We start from the raw sequence: 25979 nt of genomic DNA, 5'->3' as shown, positions 1-25979 counted from the left end.
TTTAAAAATACTGTGCATAACATAGTGAATAAATTTATGGGCACTCCACTTTATACTGGGAATTCTTCAATTTCATCAGCAAAATGACATAAAACTGCAAATCCAAACCTCATGTGGGCTGTATTCAGGACTACTAGAGAAACACTGCAAGAAAAAGGAGCCTGGAGACTATCTGCAGAATGCCGATGCTTGAACCACTCAAGATCCTCAGCAAGGTAAGAAGCTTGTACCTTGTGGCACCTTATCTGCAGTTAATCCAATTCCTTTCCATATTGTATAATGAAGCACCATTCACCCATTTCTCCAAGGTTATAGAGGGATCTCAATGAAATATGCACCTGAATTCAAGAATCCCATGATTAGGGCCAATTGGGTGGGTCCTTTCTCTCCAACTGTATAGGACCTAAACTGAGGTTCTGGCACTGGAACCCAGCCTACCTTTTACTATGGGGGCTTTCTTCAAAATGGAGGCCTCAACAGCTTGATTTCTGCTGTGGCACAGTGCCACTGATGCAATAGCAAGTGAGGGCAGGGGTGGTGCTAGGCAGTGAAAAGTCTAAGGTACAAAAAGCCTGCACTTGTCTGCATACATAAATTTACATATCCTCTAAAACCTGTTTCCACTGTGTGTCTGTGCCTTTAAAGGACCCAAAATTCTAAGGATAACCCTATTTGTAAAAAGGGATATAGGTATAGGAGAAATGGGTCATTTGTTTTGAGGAAGAAAGGAAAACCCTTAGGCAGTGCAATTCAAGGGGGAAGGGCAGTAAGAAGCCATCTAATCCAGGGAGATCACAACACAGATTATCAGACATGCCCCCCCCCCCCGTACCTTTATTTCAGCTAGTCCCAAGGACAGCAGGGTGGTAAGACAGAAGGCCTCTCAGAGGCCAACCCCTACCAACCTTTCTGAGTGGAGCATCAGATAAAATTTTGTGCCTGCGATTTGGAACTTAACTATGAGTCCAGCTTCGGTCAAATTTTCTACTTCTTGTAATCTGGACTCTTTGTTGCTCCTTCTAGACTTGACCTGTAGGCATTTCTTTCTGACTGCTGGGCCCAGATAGTGATAAAGACCCATGCAAATGGCCCAGCCAACCCCTTTCCAGAATTTAGAAACATATATCAATACTGTAAGATCTTACCAATGGAAGTAGCTTCCACTTTGGTAACAGAATATAGACCTGGGACCTCAGTGCACAAAGGATCTAACATCTTTCCTAAATGTCATTCAAACAGTAAAATAATTGGAGAGTTGTCTCCTCTTTTTTCCTAAAAAGACATTATATAACCTTGCTCACTTGTGGTTACATTTTTATAGAAATACACACAAATAGCTGCAATCTGCTACTAGCAATACCATCTGCCTGCACATATAGGTCAAAAAAGATGGAACAATGCACAGGCATGCTTTGCTGAGAGTTAACTCTTTGGGTTCCTTAGACATCAAACCTTGGTTCAGTTTAGCTGCTGAACAACTAAGCAATACAAGTTCATTCACAGTTCATTTGCTTCAGAGTCATGCCTATTGATGAGACTGTATTATGCATCAGTTTCAGTACTCATCAGGCTGTAATAAAACTTAATATTGTAGCAAGGCAAAGATGATGGAAGTTCATGGTGCTGGCATTTAAAAAAAAACCCACTGACACTAGCTTATAGTGAATGGAAGTAATATTTTCAATATCAATGATCTGAAGTGATCACTAGAAAACAAGTATTATGTCAACATCTGCATCCAATACAGAGGTAAGCACTTTTCAGCCTGTTAAACTGGTGTCTGTGCTTAACTCTGCTTCAATTGCAATCCCAAGGGGAAAGCATTCCAAACCAATGGAACGATATTTCTGAAAAATAGCTCTCTAAAGGCAAGGACTGGAAGGGAAAGGAGGGGTGGGGAGAAGAAGAAAAAACAACTGCATTACATTTTTCCCATTCAAAGCCCATGTTCAGTATGCACATTAAACTTCCATTCTAGAAAGTCACAGCAGAACAGCCAAAAACTACCAACAATGAAATTGGTTACAATATCTAATTCACTGTTACATGAAATGCATTTATGTTATAATAGCTAAGGAACGCATGTCATTTAAAGAGGCCTCCCATAGCAACCAACAAGATTGAACATATGCAGTTTAATAGGTTTTTAATCCATTTTGCATGTTCTTTGAGTGCTTCAGTTTTTTTGTGTGTCCGTCAAGAGCCCCTGGCTTAGCAAGAAAGTCAGACTGTCACATATTTATTAGTATTATTAGTAGTAAACTAAATCTTAATGCTGAATCAGAAGAAGTACTCCTTTTGATTTTCATTGACTGCGTTTTGTGTGTTCAGCTCACTCTTGAGGGCAGTCTCAGCACTGTCTTCATTTTCTGATCCTTGTGCCTCCTTTTTTTTATATACAGTTTTCTTTTTGTAAATCCGCACAGCAATGGCAGCAATGCAGAGCAGAATGAATATCACAACAGCTATCACACCTGCGTGAGAGAGGAGAGAAGGGAGTAAGCAGTCATCTGACACCAGTAATAAGAATATGAATGTCTGCAGCCTTCCTTAGCAGATGATGTGCTTTCATTATCAATCATCGTCACAACAAGCCTCTGAAGAGTACACTGAAAAGCACAGCCTGCTCGATGTCAAACAGGGAGATTCATAGTTGGGTGGGGAGTTGCTGTAAGGACTCTTCAACTTGGTCAGCTGAGCCCCAGGAGGGCTGGTCACTGCCCAAAGCAGAGAACTTTTTGCTGGAGACTCACCTCTGAGAACCAACCAGCAATTCGCATGAGCCACAGTAGACCTGACTGTAAATTACAGATATATGAAAATTTCTTTATGTGTGCATAGGAGCTCCCTTGCATCAGATAATGGAGGGATTTAAAGAATCAAAGAAGTGAAGAAGCAAAGAATGGAGGAGTAAGACGAGGAAGCGGAGGAGGGAAGAACATATAGTAGCATAAATCATGGGACCTGATTTTTTGTATATATTTGTGAGTGCAAAAACTTAATACACATTTCCAGAATTGGGGGTGAGGCATGCGGAATCAACTCCAGTCTGCTGCCATTTATCAGAACAGCAGCATTGTGGCATCTTCTTTGGCCTACATGGGGCAGGATTCTTGGCATCACACTTTCCTTCTATGGATCGAGATGTTACCCCGTGATTCAACCTATTGTTATGAGTGTGGTCACAATTAGCATCGACTGAATTATCCCAAATGTACCTTCAGATGGTCTCTGTGGTGCTTCTCCAGAAGCCCCAACCAAAGGAAGTGAGGTGAATGGCTGCTAATGAGACTTCCTTGCCTGTTGAGGTCCCCTGGTAGTTTCAGTGAATTTCTCATGGAGACTTGCCCAGCCCCTAGTTCTTGTGTTTTCAGCACCAGGGCAGGACTAAAATCCCCAGGCATTTTAGAGCTTCAGCTTCTGTGGTATTAAATCTATTAGTATATATTAAAACATTGTTTTGCTGCTAGGTTTAATTTTGCTTTGTTTTGGTTTTTTTTATATCACTATTTAAATTTTTTATGCTGTATTCAATTGTGTTATGATGGGGATATTGGTGAACTATCCAGTGAATTTCAGCTGTTGGATAATACTGAAATGTAATAAATAAATGAGTTTTGCCCTTTCAGCTAAGTTCTGATTTGTCCTCACTTAAATGAACAGCAGTATTTCTTCTTTCCTGACTAAATTTGCTGAGATGGGCAGATCAGGAGGCTGGATATGAAAGATACAGCTGGAAAAGCTTTAGTCAAATGGCTTTTAGTCCAGCCCTAACTAAGTGCAGGATGTGTTTCAGGAGCCTAATTCCATTTCCGTATTGTAACTGATATTGCCTAGAATAAGAAAGATTAATGCATTAGGAATCTTGACTGTTGCCTAATTATTTGCAGTTTGCCCATCAATATTTTAGGCAGAGTATTCTAATATAGACTCTTGGAGCTTAGACTCTTTCTGCAGAGTGTCACCTTTGGTATGGGTCACGAGACAGCTGAAAGTGCATTAATGCTAACAGAATCATCTTGCAATTCTGCTGGCAGATGGTTTCCACATCAAAACACAGATATGATTCTAAGGCCTCATCCATAAATGTGTAGACATTGTACAGCTTTTACTATTGTCTTTTCTTGCTTTTCTGATATGCTTACATCTTTATTGCCTATCACCATGGGTTCCTAGTAAGTAAGGTGTGTGATTTATCAATGCGTAAACATTGTTTCCGTTGTTTCCACTGCAGATTTGATGATTGACTGATGGCTGTGTGAACAAAGCCTTTTGTTTCCAGTAGTATTATACTGCAAGAGAATCCTGCTTTCCCAAACATGGAAGTCTTATTTCTATTAGTGCTTTTTATTGTTGCCATATAACGATCTAACTATTTATACATGGTCCAACACCCTCCCCACAACTTTTCCACTAAAAAACATTGTGTCTTAAGTGACTGAGGCAATAAGAAAGTTCTGTTTCTGAAGTTATTTCTCTGATAGCCATTTCATACATGCAAGTTGTTACCTGATATTGGAATCATCAAGACATGTTTATATGCTTGGGAGAATGACTATATTGGTATTTTCCCAAAGTCAATGATGAATTTTTGCATTATACAGAATGGCAAAAACCGTATTCAGGCATATTAGCCCTCACATGATAAGGGGAGAGCAGAGACATATGCACTAGGTACACTCCATATATCAAATCTCCATACTCTGGATCCAGAACTCCTCCCATTTTTGAGCATGAGGGTCTGAAACAAAAAGCCTGAGCTACATATGCACAGTCTGTACATGACATAAAGCCCTGATCTTGCAAGGTTCTGAATGCAGAGCCTTTGCAAAGCAAGAGCTCTGATGGAGATTGTCAGTCTCCAGGATAAGAAAAGACAGTGGAGCTGGATGACAGGGATGTGCCAAAGAAAGAAAGGCAATTAGTACATTCCAACTACACCGAGACTGGAATAAGCCAGCTGCACTTGGATGATCCTGAGAAATATTAGACTAATTCAGCCTCCTCTAATCTGGTGGCCTTCAGAGGCATTTGGGCCGCAACTCCCAGAATTCCCATGCATCAAAGCTATTGACTGGGAATTCTGGTGTTTCAGTCCAAACGTGTCTGGGAGGCACAAGGATGGGGAAGGCTGGTCTAATTATTTAGAGACAGGCTTTATCTAATCACAAAAGGCTGAAATAGCTTCAGTTTATTTTTGTAATAGCAGGAAAATTCAAAATTGCAATGTAGTGCTGTTGTACCTATATAGTCCTATCCAGCACAGAACATTCTGCAGAATGTCAAGAACATAATTCACAAATGTGTGATGTTCATTTATCTTGAACAAGGAATGCATAATTATGAATGTTCTAGTCAAGTTTTTATACCATAATTACTATTATCAGTTCATTTGGGGATCTGAATATTTCAGGAGATGAAATGACATTTCAATTTATTTTCTACTACAGACTTAGTAGTTCCAAAACTGTCACAATGAAGATAATATAATTGATTTGTGCAGATGATAGAAGATCATACGTTAGTTGGCTGGACTGATAGAGCTTTGGGACAAAAAGCTACCCATCCACCCTTATTTTGAAGGTAGGTCCTTGTATTTTACTTGGCTACAACAGGAATTGTAGTGTAGGGGGAAAGAAATTTAGACAAAAACTGTGACCAAGCCACAGCTGTGAATGCACAGGACACACACAGCCCAGTGGTTTACCAACTGGATACCCAACAAAGATTTGAAAAAAAAGGGAAGATGCCAGCTAAATTAAATACCTGGATGAGTTCAGAAACATGGTGAGAAGGCCAGGACAGTAAACATCCTTTGGACAGTGGATTTTCCTACAAGGAATTGTATTGAGATCAGTGATTGTCAGGATCATAAATGGTCTGAGCAGGATTTTTAAATTTTGTAAAATATTTTTTAAACTTCTTTTTCTGGATAGCAAACTAAATAAACTTTTAAATAATCTCATCAAATTGAATAAGTGGGCAGTCTGGATGAATATTCTTAAATAGTAAATAGTCTGCAATTTAAGAAAATATTTGTGGATTATGCCTGCCTGGACAAAACAAAACAGAAATCTCAACTCTGCAGGAAAGAGAGTCATGGTAAATACCTCAGGCATGAGGACAACTACTGTGCAGTGGTGTTAAGAAGGGAAATTTCATTTTAGGGATTATTAGAAGGATATGAAAATACATGGGAAGTATCATAAAGTTGACATGTAAATGCATAATAGCTTTCTTCAAGCTGTAGCTCCCAGTTGCCTTGGAATACAACTTCCAGTATCCCTGACCCCTGGCTGAAGAAAATAGCAGTTCAAAAGATCTGGAGGGCTCAGGATGGGGAAGGCTGAACTAATATGGTTGGGTCACCCCATCTCTATAAAATATTAAAAGACTATAAAAGGCAGAGCAACAATCAAAATGTCCAAGTGACTGGAGACCTTTCTCATGTAGATAGGCTAAAGTTTATAGAACTATATGGGAAATGATATGAGGAAGTGAGTAGGAGGTTCTGAGGAAATGAAAAGAGAAGAAAATAGATTCCTTTGGGATAGTACTGGGACTTGAGGCCTTCCATTGAAATTAGTGGATGACACATTCAGGACAAAAGAAAGCACTTCCACACCTTCTGCATCCAGGGTACAATCTCGAACACAAAAGAGGATAGTAGGACGCACTGTGGAATCAGCATGCATGAGACCTTACTGCGAGCTATGACGTATGCGGCTTGCTATTGGCCCCTGAATCAGGTGACTTTAAAAGGAGATTAAGCAAATTCAGAAGTAATTGTCTATCACAGGCTGACAGCTGTGATAACTAAATGGGAACTCCATGCTCAGAGATAACATGCTTCCGAAGACCAGTTTGTGCATAACAACAAAAACAGTGGAGAAGCTGTGGCATTCATGTCCATAAACATCTAAATGAACACTACTGAAAACAGGATTTGGTGTTCGAGCCAGCTGGTTTTTCTATGTTCTTGTAGTCTTCTTCTAGAAGTCTGTGAAAATGTTTCAGGCTTTTGCTAGAGAGCCTTTGGGGTATTGGGCAATATAAAATGCAATTAATTAATTAAATAAATATCATGGCAATGAATGGCCTTCCATTTAAGCTAAAGACATGAGACTTTGATCAACTGTTGTTCTGGTTGTTTTAAGGCAGTGATTAATGCAGATAATAAGCCTTTAATGAGGTACCTAATGACTAGAGGATGCCATAATTGCAACAGCAGCAGTAGTGAGCACATGTTCTTGTTTTAGCAAAAATATTATTTTCACCTTTTCCAGTTCTAAATGTTCACATATGTGGGAACTGGTAGCCTTTCATTAGTTAAACTCTTTGGTTTGTCACTTATCTGTGCAGTCTGTAATGACCTTACCAAAGACACCGATTCAGGACTTAACCAGAGATTATCAGAATATGAGCTTTTCTTTTCTTTCTTCTTTGCACTGCTAATCCACCCCACATACACCCGCACTGAATGGAAATTGGATGGTTGCACCATTCTACAGAAAACATTTCTAGGGGAAGAATTTGTGTTTTTTTTTCCCTTTTCTCCCAAGGGAAAATATTGCCATCAGACAACTCTGAGTCTTCTAGAAGATAAGATTAAAATATTCCTTAAAAATAATCACCATTCCTTACAGATTTGCACTTGCTTATACACTAGAATTCTCTTGAGAACTTTGAGTCCCTAAATACATTGTTCAGACATTCTGGATTTCTGTTCATTCTTTCTGAACAAATACAAAATAGTAGATTTACTAGAGGTAAACAGCTAAAGCATCAGACCATAGACTAAGGCCAGGCCCTGTGGAAAGAGCCTTCTATTGGTTCCCCCAAAACTTGCCCATCCAGGTCTCATGAGATATTGGCAACTCTCAGGAGACCTTATGTGGCTTCTGTGCAGTATTGGTGAGTGAGCAGCGGTTGGTGAGTGAGCAGGGTGCAGGGCTTTGTCAAAGGTGGCTAAATAGCGACCAGGACCAGAACCAGGGGTAATGGAGGTGAATGGAGATCTTGTCTTCACCAGGTACAAGCAAGCATCAGATATCATCAAGGCATAGCAGGACCAGAAGCACAGACAGAGCAGGGACAGGCAAGGCAAGCGCAGACCAGGCGCAAAAGCAGAGCCAAGAGCAGGCAGGAATTAAGCCACAACTGCAGACATGGCTGGGCTGGAAGCAGGGAGAGAAGGACCAGGCAGCCACTACAAAAAACCAGAGGGAAGGTTTTTGTAGAGCCTTCCAGGGCTCCTAGTTACCCCGCACGATCAAACAGCTCCTGATCCTTGCAAGCACCTACAGGTGTGCTCCTGGTCCTGTAGGCACTTGTGAGGTGAATCACAATGCTCATCATCAGGAGAGCTGGCTCACAGCTTCAGCTCCTGTCAGTGACTTGAGATGGTCCTGGAGGGTAACATATGCAGCCCCACTTTCTGACATCCCCATGTTCACCTGATGGATCCTACAGGTTTTATACACAACAACCTTGGCTACAGGCTACAATAAGAGGCCTACACACATTAATGTTGTACAGAGATCGACCGAACTCCTGAAAAACAAGGTCTGTTTTTGCTATGGAATCCTGTCCATAACTCCACTGCTAATAGGAATATATAATTGCATGCAATACAAATTTTCCAACTGAACTTGGTTTTGGCCCAAGAGTCAGTAGCCATAACATAAAGAGTCTTCGGTAGAGAATGAGAGCAAGCCCTCAGCTGACTCTGCTCATCCTGTGCAAGACAGGAGGTGAGTGCACTGCCTGCCTGTGCATATTTGCCTTGCCTGCTTGACAGTGTTGCAGAGTGAAACACTGGGCTGCCTTACATGTTCTGCAGAAACGGCAATCAGGGATTATGCACTTGACTTCTTTTCCTATGCACTGGGGTTCCATTTTCAGTGATAATTACACTGTGCATAAGAAATCACCAAATTCTTAGTTATAGTGCTGATGGCAGCAGCAGCAGAAGATGGAGATATCCCATTCAATTCTCCATTCTCTCATGATGAATCATTCTGCATAGTATTTCCTACATCTGGTGCACTTTTAAATTAATGCTTATTTTTTGGCTTGGATTTTCAGTTAATTAAAGGCATTTGCAAATACATGACATCGTCTTTTGTGACTTTCTGAGCTGTTTGAGGATGCCAGTGGGAACGTGAGTTACACATTTTATAAACAGATGAACAAGCATACCCTAGGGGGAAATACTTGTATTCTAAGAACAAGAAGCTAGCACAACTCTCCCATAGGAAGTAGGTGTAAGTTGCCCCTTTAGGCAACACCTGGAAAGATGCAGATTGTCACCTGCACTTTGTCTGTCCCTACTTTCTGGAAAGATGTGAAACAGTCCCATGTCTTTCTTTGAGCATGGGCAGCTCAAAGAACAAATATGGTGTAACATCTCCTCCTTGGAATATTCTGCTGCCCCAAGTAATCCAGTATGGTCCTCCTCTACCTTATGCATGTGTATTTCAGGTTGAGCTGAAATGGTGGTTGTTGTCATTCCATTTTCATGCTCATCAAATGATTTTAAATGATCTTGTCTATTTGTCTTAGAAACTTGATACAGTTCGATGGTTGTGTTGTGGAAGGCACAGAGCCAATCCTACCTCCAAAAGTGTGGCTCTCCTTTTCTCAGAGTTTGCAGGAGGGAATAAAAGGGATTTCACAAGAGCCAGCTGTAGCTGCCTAGAGATGAATTGGAAAAATAAATGCTTTCTGTCCCTTTTAGGACAGCTTGGCAAGTCTCCTCGGCCACTCAACAGTAGCAGAAGCCCCAGGGATTCTCTCTTCCTCTTGCACCTGTCAGCTACACCGCAAATGCTGACCTCCCTCATAATAAAATGAAACTTGAGTGGTAAAATGCTGCTAGAGAGGGAGGGAGGGAGGGGGATCTCCTCAGGACCGAAATCTTACATCTCAAGTCAAACTGTAAGAGTAACAAATGCTGGTCCTGCTTTCCTGCTCTGATTGTACTGAGTATCTCAACAGTATACACATTGACCAAAGAGGAAAAAGAGACCTCAGTGACTAGCATAAAATATTCAGGTGGTTGTGAAACTGTGTAAACTGACCATTGGCCTCATCTAGAATGCTCTAGAATCATTTAGAATGCCCTGGACTAATTCAGATTAAAATCTAACATAGATTATTGTTGTGAAAATGAAAAAATATTGAGCACATTGCACACTTCACTACAGAAATTAACACAGATAATTGCAGAAGATGCATCACTAATCATTTGTTTTCCAACACTGAGGGATGATTCATAAGTTGATAGAAAAGATGGGACCAGTGTAGGGAGACTCTAGTGGGCCACTTCCACCCTCCACTTTGATTCTCTTCCACTGCACACATTCCTTTGTGCAAGAGTCCCCCACAATGGCAATTTCATGTTTCCAAGACAAGCTGAGGTGCACAGAAATGCTCATTTCTGGGAGGAAGATGGTCCCTCACATGAGCAGTAGGTCCCACCTACACAATCAAACCGGTAGGATTCACATCTTGCAGAAAGGAATTAGCAGAGGTGTAGGCACCCTGTTGGATTGAGCCCCGTATTTCCATCACAGATTGACTAGAACTTTTCAGTGAAATTTAATGCACAGAAGTGTGCTTGAAAATGCACAATGTACTTGCACAGAGAAGCTCTAACTAGCTCAGTGGAGCATGGTTACTGTAGATCTTCTAGAGATGAGCCAATATTATTCAGGAAAAAACAAAACTAAGATATTTCTTTTTTAACAAAATCTTTTTATCAAAAAGACTAGTTTGAAGAATTTTGTACAACTGTTCTCCATCAATCTTTTTTTTGGGGGGTGGGGGGAGGATTGCAATCCCCTCATCATATACGTAGACTGCACTGGAACTATGCCATATATGGGGGATTGTGAAGGTTGCAATATGGTGCCCAGTCTACCACTACCATTGCTGTTGACAGCAAAACCAACACATTTTAAGGAATAGAGACATAATGTGCTATTGCCACAGCTAACAGTGATCACCACCCCCAAAAAACTGCTGGAGAATATCTTCTCCCTCTGGAAAAATTCAGTGAAATCATCTGCCCATAACTGGAGGAATTTTATGAGGCCATTTATGCACTGCCCCAGCCTATTTCCAGACATGTGAATCTCTTTCAGTGTTACAAAAAGGTTGTTCTGTGGTGGAAGCTTAGAGGAGCATTTTTTTTCTTTTTAACAGCACCACTTGGAATGCATTAACTAAGTAAGGTAACAATTTGTTTATGCTATTGCTTCCTGAAATAATTTTCCTGGTTTTCTAACCCATAGTTAAGTATGCTTTTGCTTGGGCACTTGCTCACTTCACTTCAGCACCGAACAAAATAAAAACATGTTCAAATGGAGTCCCTATTACCTCCAATAACTGCAGAGTCACTTCTTATTGCATTAGCTAAAGGTTCTCCCTCATCTATTGGTCCCGAATGATCTGCAGCAGAAACAAAAAGGAAAATGACAGAGACAAGAAGAGAGGAGAATTCTCAAGATATCCATATACACAGTTACATACTGTATGTAATTACATACAGTTATAAACGAGGGTTACACCAGCTAGAATATATACACAGGGCTGCTAAGAACAGTAATTCTCTCTTCCCTTCTTTCTTAAAGTATAGACTACCCAACAGGCAAATGTCATCTTTGAAGTCACACTGTATATAAGTAAATGACATGCACGTGCTCATGCGCACACACACAAACAACACACGTATAGGAAAATACAAAGTTGGGCAGGGGACTAGTGGGATCTGGCACCTTTGTAACCTATTCTTTAGGTGAACTTGCAGGTAACACAACAACCATGGCTGAACTCCTATATCCTTTCCAGACCTGAAGCAAGGTATCTCAGCTTCTGAGGCAAGAGAAAAGATGTAGCATCGTATCATCTCCTCCACCCTGCAAGCTGGACCTTGCTTCCCTTGATCATATCTGGAAGAAGCGCTGCAGGACTCCCATGGCAGTTTGCACAAGGCATTCTGCAACTTCAGACAAGTTTTGGGAGATGTGAATGGAGCTCTCCCAAGGACAGCAGTACCATTCTTTTGGATGTGTGTGGTTCAGGAAACAGAGGGTGGTAGTTGCTTTCTCACGACATAGTAGAAATGTGGCATTGGAAGCTTTCTCACTGTGGCAAATGCCACTGGAGGAGAGCAGCTCCCAGGGGCCTCCAGAGCTCCTGCTGGAGATGGCCGTACTGGGCCTCCTGAAGGAAGCAGGAGCAGAGTGGACCAGAGCAATTTGCTGCTCTTCCCACTTTGCAGCCTGATTCAGCGCATCCCCCTGTTTCATGGGTGGCTCAGCCCTGCTTCTGACTCAGACAAATGAGAACCACGTGTTGGCTACCTGCAAAGGAATGTGTTGTCTCACTTGAGGTTGCATCTGCTGCTGTTGAAGTGCCACAGCTGGATTCGATCACATGTCCTTTCACAGTGACTGGAGCCGAGCTGGAGTGGTGCAGTGCAGCCTTCAAAGGAGCAATATGGTTGAACTGCACTGAAGAAAGACATCCAATAAACCCCTGAAAGCTTGCCTTCATGGTATCTGGGTCTGCATCACTATTCTCTGCTAATCAAAAGAAGCAGAACACAATTAATCATAGTGCAAATGTACAAAACAAGGAGACAGATGAATAATTGAATAATTAACCTGCATTCCTCTGAGTCTTTGTGCACCATGGCAACATATGCAAATTTGCTATCTCCCCATTTTTTCGACTTACCTTTAATGAAAATATAACCAAATATATTTCACTTTCAAAAAAGAAAAGGGAAAAAAGAACAGCAGTTGCTGGCCTGCTGTGGGAAATTCTTTTAACTAGCATAGAAAGTTCCAAAGCAAAAAAAATCTATATATAAACTTGAAGCCAGTAATTTAAATACATAACATGTTCCTTAATTCTGCATAAATAACTAATACTGATGGAAAGCAATCCCAACCATAAATATGTGTGTCATTATACAGCATTCATTTTAAAAGCTACCAGTATTACTATCATCAAATCCAAATGACTTGAGAGGCTGCACATACTACACATATTTTTCTAGTGTTGTCAAAATTCTTTATTTCAGTCATGTGCGTTCCTTGTACACTCCATCATTTGTGTGCGTGCATGTGTGTTGGGCGTGATTTTGTTCAAATTACTCTATGCCCATTTCTCCTGCATTGTGAGAAAATTATGTGACTAAAGTTACACGTGATGAGGCATGTTATATTCACTACACAAGAGATAACTCTGGGGAAGCCACTTTTCCTTGCAAAATACTGAAAAAACACATTATTTCAAAAAGTCAGATCTATTTCTTATTGTGCAACCTATTACAACATCAAGTCTTGCAAATATTGTAGAATATTTTTGAACTTAAACCTGTCTGATGATGGTAATCAGTGCCATTGTTTTATTAAACACCTGTATGCTAATTTGTTCCTATCTACAGGATAATGGTATGCAGAGCCCAATTTTTAGCATGTCAAGTGAAGATTATAGCAGCTTATGACAAAATGTCAAGGTAATGTCTTTCTCAGGCATTCATTGTGTGATTCCAAACAAGCCCTTGTACAAAACTGGAAACTTCTGACACAGTTATACATGCATAAATGGATAATCTTCAGAACATGAATCAAGAGATTCTACAACATAAAAACTGGGTGCTACAGAACTTCCTCAATAATGATGCGCATCTTACCATGAGGAGTGATACTGCTGTGGTCAATGGGGAAAGGTAGATGCACCAAAGGAAGGGCCCTATTGAGGCTGGTTTGGCCAGGGGCCATCAAGACTGGTACTATATCTCACAAGTCCTTGAAGAGCTTCACTGGTTGGCAGTCTGCCTTGGAAGTGGTGCATATTGTAGAGCACTGAACAGGTCAGGGCCTTGTATGTTAAGAGTGCCTTCTCCTGTACGAACCTGCCCCATCAGAGGTCTCTCACATAGTCTCCCCATCCCAAACAGTCCTAAACTTTGGTTGGCAGTGACTGGAAAAAGTTGTGGAGACGCTCATTCTTCCCCGTGAAAAGGAAGATATTCAGTGTATCTTAAAATCTTTCAGTAGGAGAAAGCTTACCTGTAAAGGTACGGGGATTATCTCCTTGTTTTTCTTGAACAACAACACACAAACAAACCCCACAACACATGCTTTCAGTAGTGGCATGGTGGCTCTCAAAGGCATTGAGTTGTTCTCTTTCTATTTGGGCTTTATGCTGTGTCATGATGTAGTGTTGTTCCCATGAGGCTCTGTGTCTTAAATTACAAAGGGATTGCTGCCAAAGGCAGCTAAATAGCCACTCCCAACACAGAGCAAAGTTTCTCCAATCCCTGTTTAAAGGGGGGGGGGGGGGAGACCCTCAGCCACCTTGCCTTTAAAATTAACCTCATCCTACCTCATTTACAAGTTCTTAGTTTCCTACCCTGAAAACTAATCTGTGGGGTAGATTCATGCAGCCCCCAAACTGCTGAAAAATCTCTTGGAAAATAGTTTGATTCAGCAGCAAGTGCTATACTTTAGATAATGCCTCAAACATCTGTATGGCTCAGAAAAAGGGCTGTCAGCTACAAATGTGAAAGATTAACATCTGGAAGAATAGAAGCTCTAATGAAATCAATGAGTTCCTTATTTTCACATTGGTATTTTTAGGATTGCTTAGAACTTAGTGGCAAATCCTACATTCATTTAGGAGCATTTAAGAACTTCAGTTGCAAACATATATACTTGATTCTTCTAAATTATTGCTATAAATAAATACCATTTTCTTAAACTGTTCAAGATTTGTTACTTAAATAGTCACAGCTGTAAAGTATCTTTTGTAAATGTAGTAGAAAAAACAACTGTTGAAGTGACTGAAAATGTACAATTTTGCTTTTAGGTGCACTGTAGTTTTTGAACATATACTTGATCTGTGAACCTTCTTTAGTTCACTTCTATTCAAAAACTGTTGGAAAAATGAAGATACAATCACCCCATTTAGAGACTTCAGCACTGAACCTATTCTGCTACTTTCTCGCCCACTTATTCTCAGAAGAGCCAATGGTTAGAAAATCTGTAATGCATAACAGAACACTCAAGAAATGGCATAATTATAAGATTTCTCTTAGATTGTCTGCCTACAAATTCAGGGATTTGATGTTAGATATAAACCATACTTTTACACTGACTCACTTTACTCTTTAGTTTTGCTGACATGGTTATAACCATGCAACTTGTAGAAGCTGATATCCATCCAGTACAAACACTATATTAATTCTTGTCACTAAGAACAAAATGTTAATTATCAGTAAATTAATACCTTAAAATGTGGAAACTACAGGCATGCTTTCTGCAGTTCCACATTTTAGTTTTCAGATGCAGGATGTGATACATGCAGGAAGCATGAAGAAAGCAAATTCTTCAGTGGGGGTTTCCCTTTCCCTTTTGGAAGCAACAGTTGGCTGACCTGATCACCACTTTTCTAGTGCTGAAGGAACTCTAGCCAATTCATAACCAACATCCCTCATATTTCAGGCATGGAGAAAGCAATTCATCCAATGGGTCCCCAAACTCTCAAGTGTCAAGTCAAAGAAATTCTTCTCCACCTGCTAGTTCTTGCAGGTGCCCAACTATGACTATACTTGTAGCTGATACATATAGATGCTTGCCTCTTTACAGGATGTCTTCAGCACACATCGCTAATTCTGGCTCCGAAATAAAGTGCAGAGCAGGCAGAGAACAACCAAGTAGACATCTCCATCCCCCAATTTGATTGATGGTCAACAATTTCTGTTTGGCCCTTGGGAAATCTGCACTGTGATCCAGGAATGGGAGCTGGGAGTCTTCCCAGGTTGTACCCCACCTACATACTGCAGTAGTGTATGTGTCTGATGCAGGGACACTTGCTAATGTAACATCAAACCAACAGTGGAAATATTTGTGAGAGGGAGGCATTGTCCTAATAACATGGCCAAGCCACCACCTTGCTGGAATTCCAAAGTTTAAGCAGATGATATTAGGATTAGAGAAAATCCTGGCACTGAAAGCTATCAAACAGACTGGAGCAGAGAGTTGCACATGTACCTAGTAAAGTTTAGAACATGATAATCACTTTCTGAAAATCACTAAAATCAAGACGATTTGAGCATCTTGGGAGAATGAGACCTCAGCTCACATGAGGAGCCTCTGTCTCCTTGCATGTTCCTTGCCCCTCAGCCTTCTTTCCCACAGCAAACCCATTCAGGAGGTTCCCCCAATCTGCAGGAGAGCCTTTGCAGGTAGCTGTTATGGGGAGAGGAAGAGGAAAGTCACCTGTTGCGACCTTATCTGCCCATGATATGCACATCTTTCAAAAAGGTGTAAATGGCATTTGGCATCCAGGGCAGGATAGCAATATATAAAGTTTTAAGCAGCCTCTTTAACCCTAGCTCTCACAAAGAAAGGGAACACAATGAAAGACAGCTTATGGGAGACAGCAAAATCATGATCCAAATCACCACCTGGGACCCAGTGAGCAGTAATTTTCAAACTATTCATCCCGTAAGATGCCATGTTTGTACTCTGTGAACCTGGGCGTCTCTGTTCCAAGTCTAGGCTATTACAGTGATGTGGTCTAAGTGAGGTTCCATTAGGTCTCATTGTGTCATAGACTCTGCACCACTTGATCTTTTGCAAAGAGAACTTCTCTGATGTTGTTCACAGTACTATACTGTTCAAAAGGAAAGAAATTTTGCAGTTTGGGCAACTAATCCATTGTCTTTACCTATAATTTGAGTGTGATTTAGTCTTTTCTTTGTTAGACTGCACTGAAAATGCCCTGTTTCATTATGCTTGATTGCAGCATGAAAAAGATAAGTATGAAATTATTTTTAATGGAATCCACTTGCTCATCTTGCTAGAAGCACTTACCAGTGATTATGTATGTATGCACTTTGACAAGAATGAGGCTTCCACCTTGATTGTCACTCTTTGCCTAATCAAATGTGGAAAAAAAATTCTCAACAAGATTAGAGCTATTATTTTTATATATGTGTAGTGACATTTTTGATCTCCCTCCACTTTTGGAGGAAAAAATCAGCCACACTGTACTTACCTAAGATTTTGCCAAGTGTGAGGGACTTGATTGCATTGAATTGTGTATCCGAAGACAGAAAGAACTTCATCCTTTCATTCTGGTTAACCTTCAGTATCATTCCGTGAGATATACAAAGCAGCATAATGGAAGATAGTTCCATTTGGGATATGTGGTTTGAAGAAAGGTGAAGTTGTGGGAAGAAAAATAAGTAAGAAAAGGTGGTCAAGTGATAACATGTAAGTGAGCATTGCTCAAATGTTGTGACATCCATTAAAATCCAAATAATGCTTTTATAAATAAGCTTTTATACCTCTGTCTGAATATAGTTATTGTGGCCAAGATACTGTTTAAGCAATAAATTATAAACAACTATTTTTATAATCCATTTGTATAGCTCCTTTTATTCATTTCTAACTACAGTATAATTGGCAAGGCACACTAACCAACCATAAAAGCTCTTAGTTATCTGAGAATGAACTTTAAATTTGAAACAATTAAATGCTACAATACAAAAGTTCCCGTGTCATTACATAAATTGCTTGCCTTCAAATGCTGATGACAGCACATATCTGCACTCCTCCAGCTCCTTGCTGAATATATTTTTTGATTATGACATTTCTACAATAGGGTCGGCTCAATGCTACCACATTCAGATACGATTTATGCAAGCTAATCTTCCAGTTCTCTCAGAAATTGTGTAATGAGGTAGGCATAAATACATTTGCCAAGTAACTTTCCCATTAATCTTAGCAGACGTGCAAATTCCACTGAAAGTAAGTAGAAGTCTTGAATTGTAATACACTTGGAAAATCAGGTACAAACTATTTATACTTTTTTTTAAAATAGATTTTGTAGATTTATATTCATCCCAACTCCAATACAACAGAACTAAATCGCACATAGTGTGTTGCTGTGCGCAGGTGCAACACAGAGGCAGTTTTATGCATTTTTATTTTATTTATAATGTTTTTTTTAATTTGTATATACTGCCCCATTTCCATAGGCTCTGGATGGTTTAAAGCCAACATTTTCCACAATACACACATTGCTTATTTCTCTTCCACCACTTATTTACCTCTAGTCTAACTGCTTCAATTCATGAAACCAACCAAACAATGCACCCTTTGGAAAAACTATGTCCCCCACTCTTCATGCCCATCGTATATGCTCAAAGTAGTTTTCAATAGATTTTGTGCTTTTTCAAGGATGTGTGTAATTAACATTTGTACCATCAAACAACTAGTTTTGAACTGTTTTCTTTTTCCATCATAGAAATACCCAGTCATTTTGAGAACATTTTCTGACAAGTAAAAATGTCCATTTTTCTTTGAACACTGTGGGTTTTTCAATTACAGGGCATTTAAACACACCCCTTCTCCTTTAACGACTCAGCATAGGCATTAAATTATCAGAGCTCATCTCTTCAGCTGTGGACTGTACTAAACTACAGTGCTACCAAGAAACTCCTGTTGCACAGGGATAAAGGCAGTAATTCAACGGCCAGATGCTGAGCCCAAAGTACCCATCTCATTCTCACTTCGCTCTCCTGTTTCTTCCAGTCATTGCAGGCAAATATTTTTCCTGCATCTAGTATGATTGGGTTGATGGTTCAACAAGGATGAGAGAGGGAAGGATTAATCATAGGAAATATTGTACTGGATCTGGCTCCACACCAAACAGTAGACATGGGGCAGGTAATTAGGCTGAAAATCCCAGGATGTCCTAAAGGCCACAGGATATCACAGAACTCCCTTGTCCATGGAGAAGATCCATGGACAGCATAGAAGGTCTGTCCTCCAAAATCCTCCTCCACATGGTAGCAGGAAGGTCCATTGCTGTTGCTCCTCTACTGTGAAAAATCCAGTTGTGGAAAGGATAAAAAGAGGTGTGCAGGGGTGACTCAAGATCCACTAAAGTCAACCCTCTCTTGTTCCTATTTATTGCTTCCCCATTGTGACAGTCAAAGAAAAAAGAAAACAAAGCCCCCAGAACGAAAATTGCCCAAAGGCAAAGTACAAAGGGGAAATATTACCCCACTGCACCTTCTGCCCTGCGGGCACAAGTTTGTTGGTTCACTTCCTACATATTCTTCTTCTACTGCTTCTGGATTACTCTGTAATACTCTTTTTTTATACTATGTAAATTTCTGGGATGTAAGTTTCTAAAATGTGCCCACAATTTTAATTCAAGCTTTTCCACTACGAGTGGCACCATGATACAGCAAAATAGCACAAATATCCAAGTTAAAAAATTCTAACAACACTTCCTTCCACTTGTACAATTCAATACTGCATTTTCCCTACTCCAGAGCAACTCACCAGAACTGTTCTTTAGACACTGAAAGGAAAATGAACAGTCTAAAAAACCTGCAAACAAAAACAACTGTGCATAGGGAAGGATGGTCATATAGCGAAACTCCTCAAATTAAGGCTCATTTCCATTAAATAACAAAGGTTTCAGTGCTTGAGATGTTAAATCATCATAATTTTTCTGGGTATCCATTGTATGAGATAAGTGATCAACTACACTGTGTTATATTTTACATTTTGCATAGTTAAGCCATCCAGAGACTACGGTAAGGGACCATCTAGAAGTTTTAAATAAATAAACAAACTGTAGCCAGGCTTGTTCCATTTATGCTAAAGTGCGGGATCCTGCCTAATCATGGAAGCTAAGCTGGGTCTAGGCCTGGTTAGATTTGGATGGGAGACTTGAGTCTTGCATTGAGTGGGGGTGGGATTGGACCCAGTGACTTTTCTAATTGTATGATTCTCCAATTCTTGTGAACCTTCCAGGGAGCTTTGGCTATGGGTGGTAGAGAAATGTAATAAAGCTTTTATTACAATAATAAGCTTTTGTTAGCAAGCTAGCTCAAACTGGGATTTTGTGGTCTTCCCCACTGCAGTGCATTGTGAAAGAGAATGTGACCTTTTAAAATGGTAATTGGTGAACATCAAAGGCAATACTTAGGTAAGATTCTCTCTGCAGAGCAAAAACCTGCTGTGTTTTCCTTTAGTTCTTTGAGCGCTTGACACACACACTTCTCTCACACAAATATTTATTCAGGGGCTCATGCTATACAGTATTTATTTATTTTATTTTGCTTTGGGGGTTGTCAGCTTGGATGACAATCCTTCTCCATAGATATATGTAACAGTACCTCCACAAATAGCTTTTCTTCCTCTCTGTTAATCTGCACACGGTGAAGCTGCCCATCGGCCATGCTTTTGAAACTGATGCTAAAGATGTCAGGATCTTGATGACTATCGAGCTTGTATCTGATCTGTAAACTTCCTGAAGGAATTAGGAAAATGATATTTTAGGTTTATGACTGCTTTATACACAAAATAGCTGCAGAATATTTCCAGTTTCCAGGAAAGCATTTGAAAAGGTGTTGGTGGGTAGATTTAGCAAAAATGGTACTTTAAAATAATAGTTAGGAAACACACACACACACCAAGCAAGGATTTAAAAAAAGGATGAATGGTTCTAAGAAATTAAATTATGATAGATAGCAAGCTTTTCAATTTTCAATTTTACAGGAGGACAGACCAGTTTAAAAGTACGTATAAAATTCCATTCACAAAATTGTTTGATAAGAAAGAAAATTTTGCATATTTCAGTTTTCCCCAAATTGACATTTTTACCTAGGCTTCTGTGAAAAGCCTTGGAACACAATGTCTCCCCCCATGTCTACAACACTTCCAGAAATTTACACCTTTACTTATGGTTACATTTCATGTAACACATATATTTGAGTATGGCATTATGCATGCACTGTGTAATTGAAGGAACCCCAATATCTGCCCAATTCAAAATTACTGGATTTTCCAAGACTGGATATTCTACATCTAATAATTCTGAACTTATCTTCTGTATTCTATCGTGATTTAGACCCAGAGATTCATATATGCAGACACTCTTATTATTGTCTATGGAATGGTATAACTATGGAAAGTGAAAGTCTCTGTTCATCTTTCAATAATCCATAAACAACACTATAATCTCCTGACTTAAACAGTTGCGATAGTTGAAGGCTACATTATTTGGTTACTTGTTGCTCAAAAACAGAATCAGCTTTCTAGCCAAAACATGTATCTTCCTTTCCAAAGGCACGTTAGACTGTTGTGTGGAATCTAGGTTCAGATCTAGGTTTATAAGGGACCTTAAGCAAGACACCCTCAATGGCCCTCTGTCTATTTTCCTCACCACGATTGTCACTGACTGCTATTGTTCTGCTCCCTATTTCACATCATTGCTCAAACTTGCTTGGTTGCTTGATGAGCAGAAAGTGAGCGGAAAGGTCATGCCATCTACTGCTCTTTCTTCTCACCACTGCCATTGCCTGGGTCAGAAGGAGAAGCAGATGAAGAGGCGGGTTAACAAGGCTGAAGAGGAGAAGTTAGCCAAGGAGGCTCTTGATGTGGTCTCCTGATGTCATGGGGACCTTCAGCAATTGCCCTACTGTGCCAAACCTTGATGCCACCCTTGTCTGAACTGTCTGTTATCTTTAGGAAGAAGTGGTCCATTCTGACAAGAAACTGACAATCCTAGTTACAGATTTTTGCCTTTCGGATGGATTTATCTGATCAATTTGTGTTCAGAAGGAGTCCCACACCATGACACAAGCTCATTAATGCACCAGCTTTTTTCCAGCTCCGAAATTTCCTGATGCAGCTTTTAGTACAGCTCCCACATGGTGCAGATCAGGGCAGAAGTCCCAAGGAAGCATCCCCTAGTAAGCCCCACTGGTGGCATGGTGGCACCCCAAGCACGGCCTCACCCATGCTGGTTGTTGTTGTTCATTGGTGGTGCTAAGTGGAAGTCTGCATCTGAAGTGTGTGCCTGGCTGCCCCCCGGTCCCTGCTGCCATCCAGCTGAATCACAGCAGTTGCAACAGCAGCACAATGACAGTAAGTCCTGCTGCGTCCCCAGTGTTGTCCCAAATATGCTCTGAGTCACTGCTGGGACAGGATGGAGACATGGTTAGCTTTGAGAATTTGTTATTTCCCTCCCTCCCTTGCTCCCAATGGTGTAAGTAGGGCTAGAACATGGGCCTTATCCATCCCCCTATCCCCCAAAATTGCACAGCTCATGGAAAATGAGTGGGACAAAAGTCAGGCAGACTAAGTGTGTCAGAAATAGCATCCTTGCTTCTACAACCTTTTTAAAAAATATTTTATAGATGGAGAGTAACTGGCTGGTCTTATGTATTTATTGATATTAATTAATTTTGCTTTGAATATGGATTATCCCTTTCTACAACAAAATTGTGCTTTTTCCCAAGCAGCTGCATTGAGCAACAGGTGACCTGCCACAGCAGGGGGTTGGATCTGATGGCCTTCCTGGCCCCTTTCCAAATGTACTATTCCATGATTCAATCCTATTTGAAGACTGTAGTCATAATGGTGCAACACTTGAGTACCTCTGGGAAATGAAGCTGTACATGCTCTGAGTAAATAGCACATGAACTGTTTGGTAGTGGGATACAGACACACACGTGCACACACATTTTCTCAGGAATGTAAAAGGAACTGAAAACATGAAATTGTCAAGGAAGAGAAGAGGAATTCTATCTGAGTACATTACGGCTGAAGGAATATACCTCCCTGCACCATGGCTTTCTCCCAAAAATTAGTGGTCTAGCAATTCACACACTAGCAATATACAATATATGTATATAATAGGAATATATATTCAGTGCATGCAAAAGAGCAGTGAGAGAAGCTGCTTTCCTCAGCCTCAATTTCCCTTCAGTTAAATTCACATTTAACAGTGCAAACCTATGCAAGGTTTTGTAGAAGGACCTGGCAAGGATGCATAAGTGTACTGAGAGATGTCTACTAATCCTTGGAAATCCATGATAATGACAACTTTGCTAAACCATTCCAAAGGGAACACTCACCATTTTTTGCAAGAATAACTGAAAGATACTCCTTGTAGAAGGAGTTTACATAGAGCAGTAAACTTGGAATCCGTGTTGTTCGAAAGGTAAAAGTGATCATTTCTCTGGTCAGCGTCATATCAGGATGGAAAGAAGCTGCATGAGAACTGGAGTTTTTAGCCAAGTTGTAGGATTCTTGAAAGTTGTATGTCACTGAAGAGCCAGCTCCAAAATATGCAGAGATCTCTGAAACAATGTGCAATTTTGTTTTGTTAACACAATCCTGAAATAAACGAAGGCTGCCATCTCGTCTTTTTATATTATAATGATGTTTCCAAGGGAAAGGGAAAAAAATAGAGTTGCCATTGTTCCACACAGCAGTTAAGAACATTAGCCATGATTGTTAGTGCTTGTTCTTAGAAGCCACTAAGTGTGCAATGGGCAGAGGAAAATTTCTAGCTTTTGCCAGTTTCCAGCAACATCAACTCATGAAAAGGTAGCTTGAATTCACCCAAGCTCGGTGTTTGGCAAAGTGCTATAAATATAACTTTTCTGAGTGCTTCAACAAGCAAAAAGAAAAGAACAATAGCAATTATTTCTTTTGGGCTCTAAGGGCACAGTCCTGTGAACATTTAGAAGGAAAAAGGTCCACCAACTCCCGACACACTTTGGCCACTTTTTCTGTCTGAATATACACAAGATTGTGCCCTTACTGTATTTTCCAAAAGCCACATCAAAGCATCCCTCTTCACACATGAGACAATAGTGGACAGAGTGGCCAAACAGGGCAAAAATTTTCTAATACCTTGTAATGGCCAGAATGGATGGTTAAGAGTGCATATTTATTTATAAATGCACATTTATTTGCATTTATTATGTGCTTTCATTGGAGTGCATGTTGTTTTGTCAATGATAACTTGAAAGTTAACATAATCAGGTAAAAGTCTGAAAATTAAGACAAAGCCTCCACACCTGACTTCTTCAAATTTAAGCAAAATGCCCCAAAATTGAAGACACAAATTGGCCAGCACCAACCCAAATTAAAAATAGCTCTGTCATTAGTTAATTACATCGATCACTACAGATTCAGCATGCAAAGCATTGACTTCTATAACGGCATTTGCCTTTCACTTATTAGGCTGTGATCCTAAATTTGAGGTTTACTTCTTGAGCCCAGTGAGTTTACTTCTGATTGGACATGTATACAGGATTGTACCATCAAAGTATTAGCTTAATGGAAGTTCAGCAAGAGTCATGACTGGTCTCACACAGTTGCATTCTCATTTACTCTAAGTAATCCAGCTATCCGTTTGAACAATGCAGTTTAACTCTCTTTACAGCCTTTCCATAAATGGAATTGCATTACACAGAACTGTCTAATTTGGCAGGTTATTATATACATATTTTTGCAAAGTATATGTTATATTTAACCCACAGATCTATAGTTTAGCAAAGCTGACTGTCATTTTCACAGTTATTGGTACAAGATAGAAACATAGAAACAGAGCTTGTCAGAAGGGGTCTCCTGGGCCATCTAGTCTGACCCCCAGTTCCAGCCGGCTCCGCTCACGACAAGCCCACCATGCGCATGTCGATGAGAATGAACAAGTCTTCTACAAAACTTTCTTTGGAATACACAAGTGCAATACTTAAAAATAAATAGAAGACATAGTCTGTACTCCAAATTAATAACACTTTTAAAAGATAATTATTTTATTTCCTAAGTTCCACTGATAGCCTATGCAAAATAATTTTACAATTCATGCTTGCCTTTCTTACAGAATGGCCCTGTGTATGCAGAAAAAGTGCAGTCACAAGAGAATCCATTGTATTTTTCCTTGCATTTTCCTCCATTCCAACATAAGTTACCATAGCTGCTACAATGTCCAGGACAGCCTGGTTTTACACCTGGGGTTATTTTTGCTCTTTCTTCCAGATCAAGTGCTCCTCCATTTAACTGCAAGGATCGAATGCACCCCAGAAATCCCTTTTGCCTGGATGCTGTCCCACCTGCAATAGACATAAATTCACATACGCTTTTGAAATGAGTTGGTCTGTAATAATCTCCATAAAATTTAGAACCACAGACATTCCATTCTGTTTTTCTATTACTCTGTGAAAATATTTGAAAATATCAAAAAATAGCAGCTGCTGAAATTGATATCTTGAAAGTTTCTTTGGCTTGTGTCAAGTAATTACAATAAGTGCCTAAAGCTGTTTATAAAAGACAAAGTTTTGTGGCAAATCGAAGCACAGATTTGCATTATCTCAGAGCAATGGAATATATAAATGTTACAAACAAATGAATAACAGAACACTTCTGTTATTTATTATTCCATATTCTAGATTTCATGTCATGTCCATGACATATACGTGCATTAAGACTTTGGTGATTAGTAAGTACTAAACCAAAAAAATACCTGAATTCAGGAAATAAGAATTTTTAATGACAATCAGTGGTTATATTTTTCAAAGCAAAGTTAACATAATGGCCTAGTATGCAAAGCACAACTAGTTGTTGCGTTTTTAAAAATACTGCTGGGTTATTGTGAACGTCAGACGGCAACAGACTGGTACATGCCGCCTGACAGCTCCCTCTACAAGCAAGCAAATAACCCAAGGACTGAGCTGAGTTGTTTAGTATTACATGCAAACTAGGAACTCTAGAAAGAGAAGTCAGAATCCAGCTCCAACTACTTTGCGTGTGAACCACCAGCCCAATAAATAAGAAACACAGAACAACAGCATCTTCTATTCCTCTAACTAGCATGACACCATCCTACAGAGGAAAACAGAACAGATACCGTTGTGCCATTCCAAATGTGTGTACAAGCCCAAGTGTACACCCACACACACACACTCATGTACCACCCTGAAGTGATAAGGAAAGGATATATAACACATCAATGGGAAATACAGATAAGCAATGCCATTACTGATGAGTCAGATTATACACCACTTCAGAGAGCAATGTGTTCTCTGATACCACATGGCTATCTTGTACGTATCTATGGGATGGATCATACATTTCAAA

At 40.0% G+C, this 25979-nt stretch overlaps 1 protein-coding gene across 1 annotated transcript in view; it reads right to left on the bottom strand.

The window, feature by feature from the left end:
• Window positions 1-2280: 2280 nt before the first annotated feature.
• The window catches only part of LOC123031393 (contactin-associated protein-like 4), a 252751-nt gene continuing 229052 nt past the window's right edge, over window positions 2281-25979 (bottom strand). The window contains exons 18-24 of the mRNA XM_044446298.1: window positions 24716-24955; window positions 22967-23191; window positions 20222-20355; window positions 17080-17167; window positions 12369-12590; window positions 11383-11454; window positions 2281-2474 (exon numbers count right to left, since the gene is read on the bottom strand). Coding sequence (XP_044302233.1) covers window positions 2281-2474; window positions 11383-11454; window positions 12369-12590; window positions 17080-17167; window positions 20222-20355; window positions 22967-23191; window positions 24716-24955 — 1175 coding nt within the window. The remainder of the gene's footprint in view (window positions 2475-11382; window positions 11455-12368; window positions 12591-17079; window positions 17168-20221; window positions 20356-22966; window positions 23192-24715; window positions 24956-25979) is intronic.

The sequence above is a fragment of the Varanus komodoensis genome, unplaced genomic scaffold, assembly GCF_004798865.1.
Source record: "Varanus komodoensis strain SLA01 unplaced genomic scaffold, ASM479886v1 scaffold5, whole genome shotgun sequence".
Taxonomy (NCBI): Eukaryota; Metazoa; Chordata; class Lepidosauria; order Squamata; family Varanidae; genus Varanus; species Varanus komodoensis.
Note: the sequence above shows the minus strand (reverse complement) of the source record. Positions and strands in the feature narration are given on the sequence as shown.